At 52.3% G+C, this 14,692-nt stretch overlaps 1 protein-coding gene across 1 annotated transcript; it reads right to left on the minus strand.

Moving 5' to 3' along the window:
- Window positions 1–7,714: 7,714 nt before the first annotated feature.
- Window positions 7,715–12,159, minus strand: SBSN (suprabasin). The gene is made up of 4 exons (XM_010849009.1): window positions 10,688–12,159; window positions 8,821–8,886; window positions 8,659–8,703; window positions 7,715–7,799 (listed from the first exon to the last, which is right to left on the minus strand). The coding sequence occupies exons 1-4, from the start codon at window positions 12,008–12,010 to the stop codon at window positions 7,776–7,778; spliced, it is 1,458 nt and encodes a 485-aa protein (XP_010847311.1). The 5' UTR covers window positions 12,011–12,159; the 3' UTR covers window positions 7,715–7,775.
- Between the last annotated feature and the right edge of the window lie 2,533 nt (window positions 12,160–14,692).

Genomic DNA, 14,692 nt, shown 5'->3' on the forward strand with positions numbered 1-14,692 from the left:
TGACTCAGATCCAACTACCCGATAGGGTAATGAGCTGTAATTGTGAGTCTGAGTGTCTGTGTTGAAACAGAGAGGGAGTCTGTGCATCAGGGAGGGAGGAAGAAATGGGATGAGTTCGGTGCCAAAGTGTTCTGATTTCCCAACTCCAGGAATTTGGGGCGCGGGGTGGGGGTGGGGGCATCTGGAGAGCTAGGCTGGTGGTGCCTCCTAAAGGTGGTGGGGTGGAGGGGACTTAGGAGGGAGGAATCAGACAGGATGTCAACAGAGGGAGCGAGGGTAAGGAGCCCAGTGGAACAGGACCCATCCTAGGTGTAAGCCAGCCTGGATCCAGGGCACCACGATGGGTGCAGGTGACCTTCACCAGCCTTCATCTCTCCCATCTCTCTCACCTCCCATACTGCCACCTACAGGTGAGAGCCTGACACTGCCATGCCTTCCAGCCACAGAGCCTGGGACCCCAGGCAGCAGTCAGGGAAGGAAGTGGCCATGACCCTTAGAGTGGTCATCAGGGCATGTCAGTTAGCATCTGGGCTGAGAAAGCTGGGTGTGGAGCAGGGGAGCTGGGCGGGCCGGCCACCCCCAGGGAACGAGTGGGAGGGAAAGACCTAGGGAGGGTGCAGCTGACCCAGGCACCTATCCTGTTTACCAGGCCTGACCCAGGCACCTATCCTGTTTGCCAGGCCTGGAGGGGGCATGTGTGTGAGCTCACAGCCTGCTGTGAGGGCTGGGACTACACCAGCTCACCCCACCCCGCCCCTAGCTGCTCCCCAACAAGCCAGAACAGCACTGGCGAGGGAGGAGGGGTCAGCACAGTGGTCCTCTCCCCTGGGCCCAGCTCAGGATGCAGAACTCGAGCATCCTCCAGAGGGCTCATGGCTCGCTGCTCAGCAAGTGTGGCTGCTTCTCCCACTCCCATGAACCCCAGGTCCTCCCATTTGGCACTGCCTGTATTGCTGGGACTCATCGCCCAGTTAGGAGGGGCCAGTTTCCATCTGCCTTTCTCAATGTCTCTCAATCAGTCTCTCTCCACCCCAGCACCCGCACCCCAACTTGTAACATCCATCACCTCTCACAATGTAAACACTGCCTGTCCTCCGCTGCTCCTTCCTACTTCCCTATTTTTCCATCGCTGACTCTTTAATGATAATAATAGTGGCAATGGTAATACAATAGTAATCGTCATCATCTTTGTAGCTGCAGTTGATCTGTGCCCAGCACTGGACTAAGCACTTTAAGGCTCAGACAGCCCTGGAAGAATCGGTCTTATTATTACCCCCATTTAGGGACAGAGAACTTGGTGCTCAGAGAGGATATAGTGGTGGGCTGCCGTCTATGGGGTCGCACAGAGTTGGACACGACTGAAGCGACTTAGCAGCAGCAGCAGCAGCAGTGGCAAAGCCCAGCCCAGGCTGGCTCGCTCCTGAGCCTAGTTCCCAGCGCACTCTGTCTTCTTGGTGCCTGAGACCCTCTCCTGGTTTTCAGAACCTTCATTCTTCTCTGGGTAGAATTGGTTTGCGTTTTGCTCCGGGGCCATGTGAGGGGCAGAGAGCATAAATCTGAGGCCTCCGGGGTTAGTGATGGACACCCCACACCCCCCGGGACTCGCTGCTCCCCACCCACACAGGACCTCAGGGAACGAGGTGGCACACATGCTCAGCAACTCCAAGACTCCTTCCCACACTTCCCTCATGGGACATCCTCACCATGGCATAGAGCTGCCCTGTTCCTTCTTCTTTCTTCTTTCTCTCTCCTTCTTGGAGCCAGCTTACCTTCTTAAGTATATTTTAAGAGAATACTTTATATCACTAAGTAGAAAGCCAGGATCACTGGCCCATAAACAAAAAGTACAAAAAAGCAAAGTGAGAAGCAAGCAATTGTATCACATTATAGCTGGCGGCAGTTCCTGTATCCTCTTTGTTTTAAAAAATAAAGATTAGCACATCTGAGAGAGGTGTTCTGAGCCCACAAGCACAGAAATGGAATCTCCTTCTTCACCTAATCGAAAGTTTCTTAAACATTTTAAGAAAACAGTTAAGTTCCTCACTTTTTGATTCAGACTTATTCAAAGCCATGTTCACAAGCCATCTAAATTCTCCCATGCCACCAGTAGTCCCATTTATACCTTCTGGAAAAATACTGCCCTCAGACATCTGTGGACCTGAGGGGTCACTTCAAATCAGTCTGAAGGCGTGTTTATTAAATACCTGTTGTGTATTTAATAAACAGAAGACTAGGTGCTTTCACATGAATGATCTCATTTAGCCCTCACTATAATCTCGAGAGAGAGAGATTATTCCCATTTTACAGATGAGGTAACTGAGGTCGTGAGCTGTTTAACACACATACAAAATCATATACAAGATCATGGCAAAATGGAGCTGTCAGAATCACCTAAATCTGTCTGACTCCAAACAGCCTTTTCTCCTACAGCTCCGTGCCTCTTCTCTTCTTTTATGCATAACAGTATCCACAAATCTGATATGCCCAGACCCTCTGATTTCAGCTTTTCTCTCTAATTCACTACTTCATTCATTCAACAAGTGTTTATTGAGTGCTTACTCTGTGTCATGCCTATTCTAGGCATGGAGTACAGCATGGAACAAGATCATGAAAATCTCCCTCCTTGGGGAGCTCACATTCACTAAGGGGAGATTGGACAATGAACATATCAGGTAATGAAGAGTCTTAAAAAGAAAGATACAAGGGGGTAAGGAAATAGACAAGACGGAGTTTGGGGTTTGCTTTAGTTTTGGGTTTTTTGTTTTCTTGGCTATGCCTCCTGGCTGGCAGGATCTTAGTTCCCCAACCAGGGATTGAACCCAGGTCACAGCAGTGAAAGCGCAGAGTCCTAACCATTGGACCACCAGGGAACCCCCTCATAGTGTTTTAAATAGCGTGGTCAGGAAAGGGCTCTGTAAGATGTGATCTATGACCCAAGACTGAAAAGAAGTGAGAGTGAGCCATGAGAATATCTGGAGCCCGGAGATTCCAAGCAGAGAAACAGGGCAAAGGCCCTGAGACGGGAGCCTGCTTATTCTGTTTGAAGACCATTGTGGCTTGTGCAGAGGGGAAATGCGAGCAGTTGAAGTCAGACACAACTAGGCCAGATTGTGGAACTTTGGGGACTGTCGTGAGGACTTTGACTGCTAATGAGGTAGAACCAGCCAAGGGCTGGGAATCAAGGAGGGTTGTGCTAATGAGGTAGAACCAGCCAAGGGCCGGGAACCAAAGAAGGTTGTGACCTGATTCAGATGTTTAACTGACAACAGACGGGGGTGGGGGTGGGCCTGAGGTGTACAGAGGCCAGGGAGGAAGCTTCAGGGGAGGCCGAAATCAAGGATGGATCAGGCATGGGGCTCAGGGCTCGGTGGCATCTCTGCTCCCCTCTCCGGGGTCCTGGGCCTCAGACTGGCAGCTGCTGGCTCACCTCATCCTTTCCTGGAGCCCATGCTCAAATCCTGACTTGATTACTTACTGCAAGAGGTGTAGATACAATGATGACACAAGGTAACACACAAAGCAAAGAGCTTAGCACGGTGCCTGGCACATAAGAACACTCGAAATATGTTCTTGCTAGTGTCAGACACATCACTGTGGTTGGAATACTTTCCTGGCAGTTGTTTAATTTTGAGACACATACACAGGCACGCAAGTACCCCCTGAATGGGCCAAAGGCAGAAATTTATTTTTAAAGAGGAATTATTTGGGGAATTCCCTAGCAGTCCAGTGGTTAGGACTCCCCACTTCCACTGCGGGGGTGACAGGTTCAATCCCTGGTCTGGGAACTAAGATCCGTAAGCAATGTTCTTCCCACTCCCCTACCCCCACAAGAAACAACTTGGTATGGGAACTTATTTGGAAGTAGCCCTCCCCCAACCCAGGGTCACAAGGAAGCCCGCCGCTGCCCCTCGAGCAGAGATGCCCAGCAGGAAAGTGCTCGGGTTGAGGAGCCAGCCATCACTGCCTACTAGCTGGGTGGCCTCCATCAACTCTGTCCCTTCTCTGAGCCTTGGCTTCATCATCTCTAAGGGGGTGATCATGGGACCCGCCTCAGGGGAGGTTATGAGGGTGACTGAATCATGTCTGTAAGTGCTTAGTCTAAAGTGAACACCCAATAAGTGCTGGTGGTGACGGTCCCACCCAGCCTCCTCTCCCTGTTCTTCCACAGCCTCGGCAACTGGCCTCCTCTCTTTCTGACTCCCTCGCCTGACTGCCTGTCTGGCCCAGCTTCGGGCTTCCTGCTTATACATCCCAGGTCTGCTCCAGCTGGTAGCCTCCTCTCTACTAGTTGCCAGACACCTGTGCCCGGCCTCAACCCCTCTTCCAGAAACTCTTAGTCTAGGAGAAATGGATATGAAACAGGTAAGGAGATAATTGCAGGCTTCCCAGGTGGCTCAGTGGGTAAAGAATCTGCCTGCAATGCAGAAAACATGGGTTCGATCCCTGGGTTGGGAAGATCCCCTGAAGGAGGGCATGGCAACCCACTCCAGTATTCTTGCCTGGAGAATCCCATGGACAGAGGAACCGGGCGGGCTACAGTCCATTTGGTCACAAAGCGTTGGACACAACTGAAGTGACTGAGCATGCACACACACACACAAGTATATAATTACAGTTTGTCACAACACTTTGAAGACCAGGATCAGTGCACTATGGGAGCAGAGATAGCCCTTTGTTCAAACCAGGGAGTCAGGAAAGGACAGATAGGCAGGGCAAACGTCCCTAGCAGAGGAAGCAGAGCTCGCCAGGCATCGAGGAAGGACTGAGCCATGCCTCTTGTAACCTTCAGATCTGGCTCAACCCTCCTCTTCCAGAAGCCTCCCAGGACTGACCCCCAGCATTATCCTATATCTCTTTGGCACCTTCAGGAACCCCATTCAAGCCAACCTAGCAAGAAAATGGAGGCAAATAGAATCAATGAAAGCTTTTACTTTCTGAAAGAATGATTCCCCACTCGGAAGGGATTCTTCCAGACCAAATGAAAGGACGTTCAACACAGAGTAGACTCTCTGTTCCCACATGTGTAGGAAACACGCGGCATTGAGTTGGGCAAAAAGTTCATTTGGTTAGTGAACAGTTGTTCAATAAAGTTCTTGTGAAAATGGAAAATATGTGTTTTATTGTTACTTAAACCCAAACGAACTTTTTGGCCAACCCAATAGGAATGAATGCTTCTGTTTATTGAAATGCCAGAAACAAAGCTCTGGGATTTACTTTGAAAAGCATTGAAAATGTATCAGTATACCCAAGCAGAAGGATCAGGGGAGGGGACGGTTAGGGAGTTTGGGATGGACATGTACACACTGCTATATTTAAAATGTATAACCAACAAGGACCTACTGTATAGCAATAAAAGAAAAAGTATCAGTACATGGCTAGACGGTTTGGTGTGTGTTGAGTGGAAATGTGATAAAGCAAGCATAGTCATATGTTCATGGTGGAATCCAAGTGGTGAGTATGCAGGTATCCACTGTAAAATTCTTTCATTTTTGTAATAAGATACTGCCAGGGAAAAAAAGGAGCATATATTGTTTAAGTAGGGACTTCCCTAGTGGTCCAGTGGTTGGGACTCTGAGCTTCAACTGCTGGGGGCCTGGGTTCTATCTGTGGTTGCGGAGGCAGTGAGGCAAAAAATAAATAAATAATAAAATAAAATAGTGGTATTCTACAAACAAGGAAAAACACAGAGAATATGAAGTGCCCAGAACATTGCCTTTACTGTGCATATCAGGCCCCTCCCCTCCCTGGTGTGTTCTAAATTTAATCTTTATTGATACATCACTTCGTGTTTGTTTTCAAATTCTGTTTGTGCTTAGTCACTCAGTGGTGTCCAGCTCTTTGCGACCCCATGGACTGCAGCCCGCCAGGCTCCTCCATCCATGGGATTCTCCAGGCAAGAGTACTGGAGTGGGTTGCCATTTCCTCCTCCAGGAGATCTTCCCGACCCAGGGATCGAACCCACATCTCCCGTGTCTCCTGCTTTGCAGGCAGATTCTTTACCTGCTGAGCCACTGGGGAAGCCTTCCCAGGAAGCCTTTAAATTCCCCAAGGGCAAAAACCCTGCTCTATTTCTGGTCCCACGGTTGATAGAATTTTGGAGCTGGAAGCCATGTTTGTAGTCCTCTCTTGCAGATCCCCGCCCTCCTTTATTTGAGAGGAAGTGGTGGCCCCTGGAGGGGAAGGACATGGCCCACAGGCACCTGATCTCCCAGCACTCCACCCATGCTAGGTGAGTAGTCTACAGACTTTATAGGTAACTGGGCAAGGTCAGGTTCTGGAAATAGACAGGCCTGCTACTTTCTCACAGGTTACCCCAGGCAAGTGGCCTGGCCCCTTGGAGCCTCACCTTCCTCCTCCACACAGTGTAGATCACATCCTTTGGGTTGTAGGAAGCTTAAAGGGCTGTAGAGTATCTTTCATATGGTACCCGGAAGCTACTGCATGCTCAGTATATAGTAGTTGCTAGCATCGTTGCTCCGGGCTTTGAGCCATCCACAGATCTGAAAACGGGGCCTCGTGTGTCACCATTCCTCTCATAAAGAGGCCTCCCTCCTGTCCTTCCCCCTGAGCCCTTTGTGGTCCCACCGAAGAGAAGACCTCGCACGTGTGCCTCCTTCCTCTCTCCTTATTCACTGAGTCCCCTCCCTACTGATACTAAACAACAAAAGAGGACTTCCCTGGTGGTACAGTGGATAAGAATCTGCCTGCCAATGCAGGGGATACAGGTTCGATCCCTGGTCCTCGAGAAGGTCCCACAAGCCGCAGAGCAGCCAAGCCCGTGCACCACAACTACTGAGAAGGTGCCCTAGAGCCCGGGAGCCACAACTATTGAACCCATGAACCGCACCTCTGGAAGCTGGCACACCCTAGAGCCTGTGCTCCGCAACAAGAGAAGCCACCGCGATGAGAAGCCCACCCACCATGATGAGCGAGTAGCCTCCACTCTCCACGACAAGAGAGAGCCTGCTCGCAGCAACAAAGACCCAGCACAACCAAAAATATTTTTTAAATGTTAAAAATAAATAAATAAACAGCAAAAGACCTCTGGGTTTTCAGAATATCCTTTGTGGCTGTTTCTCTCTCCACTTGCTGTGTGACTTTGGTTGTGTTTCTTAACTTGCCTGAACCTCCATGTGATTTTTTATAAAATGGGGCAATAGCAGTACCTCTTACCTAACTGGTCAATTGAGGCGATTCAGCGAGGTCATGCATGTAACGCCCGGGGAGCCTAGCATGCCTTAATTACACGATACACACGGGTTACTATTGGTATTCCTTTGGGTCCACACCCCTGAAGGAGGATGCTAACTTTCTGGGCTCCACCAAGGTTCCTGCCATTTTCCCCCGGGTGCTCCTCCCCGCACTACTGGCCCGGCGGGGCTTTCCCTGCATGGATTTCCTCTCGGTGCCAAGAACGAACTTTGCACTAGTGAAGTATAACCTGTCCCTGTAACCACACTCCTCCATCAGATCAGCCCCAAATCTCCAGCTCCACCCATCCTGTGCATCAGACTCCCGGTTCCTCCAGCAGCAAGAGGAGGAAAGACAAGCCTCCTCCCATGGATCCCCCGCTTAGGGAGAACAATGGACCATGATGTTGTATAGTGTATTTATTCACAAGTCTCAGTATTGACCCCTAAGGGACTCTAGAAATCCTCCCCCTTCCCTTCCCCACGCCCCCCCAACCCCGCCCTGCGTGCCCCAGCTCCTTCAGGTCACTTCAGCGGATATGACAATAGGAATGTCAGTGTCTTCAACCAGGCCAGTTCATCAGCTTAGGGAATGATGCTGGTGACGCTCTGGAGGAGAGAAGGAGAGAGGGAGTGGATACAGAGTCCTGCACCCTCACACCCCCTAAAGAGATGAGAGGGAGACTAGCTACTCCGGCCAGGAGTTGCTTCTGTTCCAGGGACTATCTTAAGGAAGGCGGCACCTAGACTCAGGAAGAACAGGGAGCCGGTCCACCCAGACACAGGTGCCAGGAGCCTCGGTAGAGACTGAGAAGCCTTGTCTGCTTTGCCTGAGAGGATCCTCCACCACCTCCAGAGCCCGGGAATAAACACGGGTGTGTCTCTGAGTTTCTGGCGTAGTCTTAGGGCTGTTCTACACCCTCACCCATTGGATCCAGTTTCAGGCCGCTGAATATACTAAGCACAGACGAGACCCAGGACTTCTCTTTGGGTCTAGAGGGAGGCCCAGGATCCCAGAGGAGCCTTTAGCCTGGTGGGGGGTGGGGGTGGGGAGGGACTTGCTGTCCACCAGGGACAGAGCTGGGGTTCCCGCCACCCAGGATGTTGCCACAAGACAGCAGGAACGAAACAGCCAAGGGAGTCACAGTGAAGAGAGCGGGTGTGATAGGAGATGCCGAGGGGCGTGGTGACAGGCACACATGGGAAGGTTTCAGCAGCCCCTTCCTCCCTGGCTCCTAGATGCATAGGTACCCCTGGAGGTCTCTTCTGCTTGGATGGGAATAGAAAGAGCCCAAAAGGTGAGCACAAGATGTGAAGGGCAGAGAGCAGGGAGGCAAGGCAGACCAGAGCTGGGAAACGGGTTGGCTGGCATCTGCAGAGCCTGAGTGTCTGTCCGAAGCACAGCTCTCAATGAACAGGTGATGGAAGAGGGTGTGAGAACATCTCCAGAAACCACCTAGGCACTCACCTTCCACAGGACTGACAAGGCCATGAAGGGCTTGTTGACCGAAGCCTGAAATTCAAGGACAAGAGGCTCAGTCCCCAGCATCTGTCCCACCTACCACCCGAGGAAAGCCTCCGCTCCCCGCACCACCACCCTCCGAGTCCATGCTGTGTGCTCGAGACTTACTCCAGATGTTAAGGTTGTGGTTGCGGCCCCTCCGTGCTGGGTGGTGGATCCGCCTGGATGACCGTCCTGTGGACGAAGCCCAGACTGTTGTTACAACCCCCCAGACCTTGAGGGTCTCCCAACTTCTTTTTTTCCCAGTGGCCCGTTTTCCGTAGGGTGACTGGGACTGGGGTGGGAGGCATAAGCTCACTCGCCGACCCGCACTGTCCAGGAAGAAAACCCAAAGCGCACGTGGCTGTAGGAATTCCATGAGAGGAGAAGCCAGGAACCATGCCTGCCCTTGCTGGTCAGTCTTCCCTCAATTCCCTTTTGTTCTGGTTAATGAGACGTTCTTAGTCACTGAGAAGGGGCCTCACTAGAAAGGGAGCCCAGAGGAGCCACACAAATACCAAGACCATAGTTTAACCTCCGCCCTGACCTCTAATACACTCCTCTACACACACTCCATCCTGATCACTAGTTCGGGCTGATCCCCACCCTGAACCCTCCCCAGACTCTCAGCCGCGCCTCTGCCTCTGCACTGATGCTGCTAGCCTTGAGTCCCCAAACAAACCACCCACTCTTGGGCTCTATTCAGTGAATCCTCGCACCTGACTCACAGCCCTCTCCCTTACCCTGCACACTTTCAACATAGTTCTTCTCTCCGCACCCACCCATCCCTGGCTCCGTGGCTGGCAGCTTTCGAGGCCTGGGCCAGTCTGCAAGCTGGTGTCCCAAGACTCTGCATGGAGAGTGGGGAGTGGGGAACTGGGGCAGGCAGGAGTCAGCCTTCTCTTGCTCCTCCTTGGTGCCCGTAATGCCGTGTGTGGTGCAGCTTGCCTCCCAGTATCTCTCCCCTCTATGTAAGTGGGGATCAGAAATCCCCCAGGAAGTCTCCCTGGTGATCCAGTGGTTAAGACTCTGAACTTCCAATGCAGGAGGTGGGACATGGATCCCCAGTTGGGAACTAAGATCCCATATGCCACATGGCTATGTTCTCTATGCTTAGTTGCTCTGTCATGTCCAACTCTTTGCAACTCCATGGACTGTGGCCCACCAGGCTCCTCTGTCTGTGGGGATTCTCCAGGCAAGAATACTGGAGTGGGTTGCCATGCCCTCCTCCAGGGAATCTTCCCAACCCAGGGATCGAACTCAGGTCTTTGATCTTGCAGGCAAATTCTTTACCATCTGAGCCACCAGGGAAGCCCATGCTGCATGGCACGGAGAGAGAAAGAAACAAACAAAGGAAGGAAGAAAGGAAGAAAGATCCTCTGGAAGGCCTCCTCTGACAGGGCAGTGTGGAAGAAGAGAAAAAAGCCTAACTTGCAATTCACCAAAGCTGTGTGCTAGCCATGTGACCTTGGCAAGTCCCTCAAACCTCACTGAGCTTCCAGTTCCTTATCTGAGAATCAGGGAGTCAGCATCCTTACCCTGACTACCTCAGAGGCTTGCTATGAAAATTAAACAGAGTGGGCTTATCTCCCAGAGCTAGTCCTAAAGTTCATGCTGACGTTCTGGGTTTTCTCAACACTCATTCTCTTTGCTCCATAATAGATCTTGGCCTCAGTAACTGCTTCCTGTTCCCCAGGGGAGGCAGTGCTTCTCCCTACCGATTGCCTTAACTGGGAAGACAGCTCCCTGGAGGTGGTGCTGGGGTCCTGTCCATACAGGGCTTTGCAGATAAGATGGCTTAATCAGTCTGACCTGTTGGCCACCAGCTCCTTTGTAAGGGAGATGGAGAGTGGGAAGCCCAAGCTTCCCCCAAGCTTAGCTGCCCAAGCTTCTTTCACCAAATGATGGTGACGTGGGCTCCCCAAAATGTCCCAAGGGTTGAACCTCTCCCTCCCCCAACACCCTTCTCCCCACTTCCCCACCCCTGTTCACCTACATTCAGCAGCTGGTTGGCCTCCTTGCCGGCTTGGTTGACCCCATTATGAACATTCTGCTGCAACCTGTCCTCCTGCTTCCCGGCCTGGCCTGCAGCATGGTGGACACCTTGGCCAAGTTTCTCCGCTTCCTTTCCAGCCTGGCCAGCAGCGTGGTTGACCCCATGGCCCAATTTCTCTGCCTCCTTGCCGGCCTGGTTGACCCCATCATGGACCCCTTGAGCCACTTTACCCGCCTGCTTTCCGGCCTGTTCAGCAGCGTGGTGGGCCCCCTGCCCAACCTTCTCTGCCTCCTTCCCAGCCTGATTCACTCCATGTTGGACCCCCTGGACTATTTTTTCTCCCTCTTTCCCAGCCTGCCCGGCAGCATAATGAACATCCTTGCCAAACTTCTCTGCCTCCTTCCCAGCCTGATTCACTCCATGTTGGACCCCCTGGACTATTTTTTCTCCCTCTTTCCCAGCCTGCCCAGCAGCATGGTGGACTCCTTGACCAAACTTCTCTGCCTCATTCCCAAACTGCCCAGCACCATGGTGGACCCCCTGCCCAAACTTCTCTGCCTCCTTCCCAGCCTGATTCACTCCATGTTGGACCCCCTGGACTATTTTTTCTCCCTCTTTCCCAGTCTGCCCAACAGCATGGTGGACCCCCTGCCCAAACTTCTCTGCCTCATTCCCAAACTGCCCAGCGGCATGATGGACCCCCTGCCCAAACTTCTCTGCCTCGTTCCCAAACTGCCCAGCGGCATGGTGGGCCCCCTGACCAAACTTCTCTGCCTCGTTCCCAAACTGCCCAGCAGCATGGTGGGCCCCCTGACCAAACTTCTCTGCCTCTTTCCCAGCCTGCCCAGTGGCATGGTGGGCCCCCTGGCCAAACCTCCCTGCATCACTTCCCGCCTGGTTGACCCCATGATGGACTCCCTGAATCACTCTGTCTGCCTCCTTCCCAACCTGTCCGGCAGCGTGGTTGGCCCCATGGGCAAGCTTCTCTGCTTCCTTTCCTGTATGTCCGACGCCATTGTTGATTCCATGGGCTACCTTGTCCAAGCCATGGTTGAGCCCCTGGACGCCCTTCTCCAGCTCCTTGCTGGCCTGGTTCCCCATGCTGCTGAGTCCATTAAAAACTTTCTCCACTTCCCTTCCAGCTTGAGTGATTCCATTGTTGATGCCTTCCAGGGCCTTGCCCACTTCTCTCTCTGCACTGCTCAGCCCTCGGTTGATCCCTTCAATGACCTTCTCAATGGGATCATTGTTGGCCGCCCATCCAGGCAGAGCCCCCAGTAGCAGCAGGAGGGAGCAGGAGCTGAGCAAACTGGCAAGATGCATATTGTTGGGCAAGCGGGGAGGATGCAGAGAAGAGCCAGGGAGGCAAAGCTGCTATTTATCCTCTGCCTCCTTTGCTCTTCTCCACCCCTCATGACTCAATTACCCTGTGAGGTGCTTAGTCCCCGATCAGGGAGGTATTTCCCAGGGAGATCTGGGGTTGAGCAATGAGAAGAGGAGGAAGAGAGGGTGAGTCATGAATGGAGAAGACTCACACGGCATCTTTGCTCCTTGCCCAGCTCTCACCCTCCACCCCTGAGCCCATATGTCTGCCCTTTCAATCACCTGCTTTTTTCATTCCTCAGTCACTATCCAGGCTTCATCTCTCCCAACCCCATCTTCAGTCACCCTCCATCCCTAGGACCCTGGCTGGTTCTTCAGCATCTTCACTCCTCTCAGGGGATCTAAGGATCCAGCTTCCCCAGAAACAAGGGTCTGAAAAGATGGGGAGCAGGGGCCAGAAGCACCCCCCAGGGAGTGGAAGCAATCATTAGACCTTGCTCTGATTGTTGTTGTTGACCCCCAACCCCAACACTTACTATGCTCCAGCCACACAGGTCTTCTCTCTGGTCCTCAAACACACCGAGCTCATTCCTGCCTCATGCCCTTGGCACTTGCTCTTCTCTCTGCCCAGAATGAAGAACTCAGATTTTCACAGGTTAGGTTCCTCCTCACTCTCTTCTTGCCTCAGATGTCACCTTCTCAAAACACCCTTCCCTGGCCCTCCCCCAGTTATACTCTGTAATGTCATCCTTTACTTTTTATAAGCTCTTACCACAATCTGAAATTATTTTTTATTGTCTGTCTCACCTATCAGATTGTACGCTTCCCAGGTGGCGCAGTGGTAAAGAACCCACCTACCAATGCAGGAGATCTCAGTTCGATCCCTGGGCTGGGAAGATCCCCTGGAGGAGGGCATGGCAACCCACTCACTGGATTCTTGCCTGCAGGATCCCCACAAACAGAGAAGCCTGGGGGGCAACAGTCCATGGGATCACAAAGAGTCAAATATGACTGAGCACGTGCACACACACACACACATCCCTATCAGTTTGTAGACTTCCAGAGGACCTTTGTCTGTGTTGGTCATGCTATATCCTGAGCTTCGAGAACATTCAGTAAACATTTGTAGGTTGAACAATGGATGGCTTAGAAGAGAGTCCAGGCCTGAGCCTGGGTCTCAGAGCATGATGGAGGGAAGTTTGTATGTGTCCCCAGAGCAGCATCAGGTCCCTTGGTGAGGGTGGAAGATTTTGGAACCAGAAACACATTCTTGCCCTACCTCCCAGCCCTTGGGCAAGGGCAGAGGACTGATTGCCACTAGCTGGGACAGGACGTAGTGTCTCCTGAAAAGCCGGTTGAGGCAGCCACAGGGAGGAGCCGAAGACCCAGGGCAGCAGGAGCCAGTCAGCCAGAACCTGGGCTGGGGGCCAGGAGCTCATCCCTTCCTCCCTCCTCCCCCTGAGGCCTCCTAAGTCCCGACCTGAAGTCCCAAGTGTTGACATAATGGCAAGAGCTGGAGACAGAAACAGCTGAGAGTTTGGCCTCAGTGTGGAGTGGGACATCGAGCAAAGGGCAGGGGGCGGTGGTAGGTCTGTCCTTGGTGGGTCTGTAGAGCTGGTTTGGAGGGACTAGAAGGATGATGGCCAGTGGGTGGGTACAGTTGGGTGTCGGGGTGAAAGATATTTGGGTTTTGGTGCCAAGGGGAGAGCCTGGGAGAGGGGGTGAAGGTGGGTTTGCAGGTGGGCAGGCCAGGCACGAAGGAATGTGCTGGGTGTGAGCAGGTGGGGGCGGCGGAGTTATGCGTGTGGGTGCCCAGGTGTGGCGAGAATCTGCACGTGTTTTCAGGCTTTGCTCAACAAGGGTGACAAGATCCACTTCCCCTGGAGGACCCAGGGCTCCATCTCAGATCCAGGGATCCAGATCCAGAAAGCCAGGAGTTTCTGCCTTCTCTTCTCTAGGTTCTGCCCATAGACCATGATTAATTGTGCCACCTCTCCAAGCTTGAGTTTACCAAGTTGGTTTCACAGTCCAAGGATAAAGTCAAATCTCTGGGCAACTTCAGGTGTGGCTTTCCTGCCCTTGTCCCGCACCAGAATGAGGGAGTTCCCCAGGCCGGGAGGTTGCTAGGTGGGGAAGGGTGAGCTTCAGAATCTTAATCTGCCCCAAGATTGAGAGGTGGGGTTTCTCCTTCAGAAATGTACTCCGTTTCTCTCCCCCACCCCCCATCCTACCACCTTCTGTCAGTCTCCATCCTTCTCTTCAGTGTATAGTTCTCATTGTTGTTGTTCAGTCACTCAGTCATGTCCCACTCTTTGCAACCCCATGGACTGCAACACATCAGGCTTCCCTGTTCTTCACTATCTTTGCTCAAACTCATGGCCATTGAGTTGGTGATGCCATCCAACCATCTCGTCCTCTGCCGCCCCCTTCTCCACCTGCCCTCAATCTTCTCCAGCATCAGGGTATTTTCCAATGAGTCGACTCTTTGCATCAGGTGGCCAAAGTATTGGAGCTTCAGCTTCAGCATCAGTCTTTTCAATCAATATTCAGGGTTGATTTCCTTTAGGACTGACTGGTTTGATCTCCTTACGTCCCAAGGGACTCTCAAGAGTCTTCTCCAACATCACAGTTCAAAAGCATCAATTCTTCATGCTCAACCTTCTTTATGGTCCAACTCTCACA

The sequence above is a fragment of the Bison bison genome, unplaced genomic scaffold (assembly GCF_000754665.1).
Source record: "Bison bison bison isolate TAMUID 2011002044 unplaced genomic scaffold, Bison_UMD1.0 scf7180017864280, whole genome shotgun sequence".
In the NCBI taxonomy this organism is placed as follows: Eukaryota; Metazoa; Chordata; class Mammalia; order Artiodactyla; family Bovidae; genus Bison; species Bison bison.

Bases quoted from the DNA above. Each gene is read 5' to 3' on its own strand.
- SBSN (XM_010849009.1), bottom strand. From the start codon at position 12,010: ATGCATCTTGCCAGTTTGCTCAGCTCCTGCTCCCTCCTGCTGCTACTG. The intron at 8,887-10,687 runs GTAGGTGAACAG...CTTCGTCCACAG, and splicing joins AGGCCAACCAGCTGCTGAAT to GACGGTCATCCAGGCGGATC. The intron at 7,800-8,658 runs GTGAGTGCCTAG...TCTCTCCTCCAG, and splicing joins CCTTGTCAGTCCTGTGGAAG to AGCGTCACCAGCATCATTCC.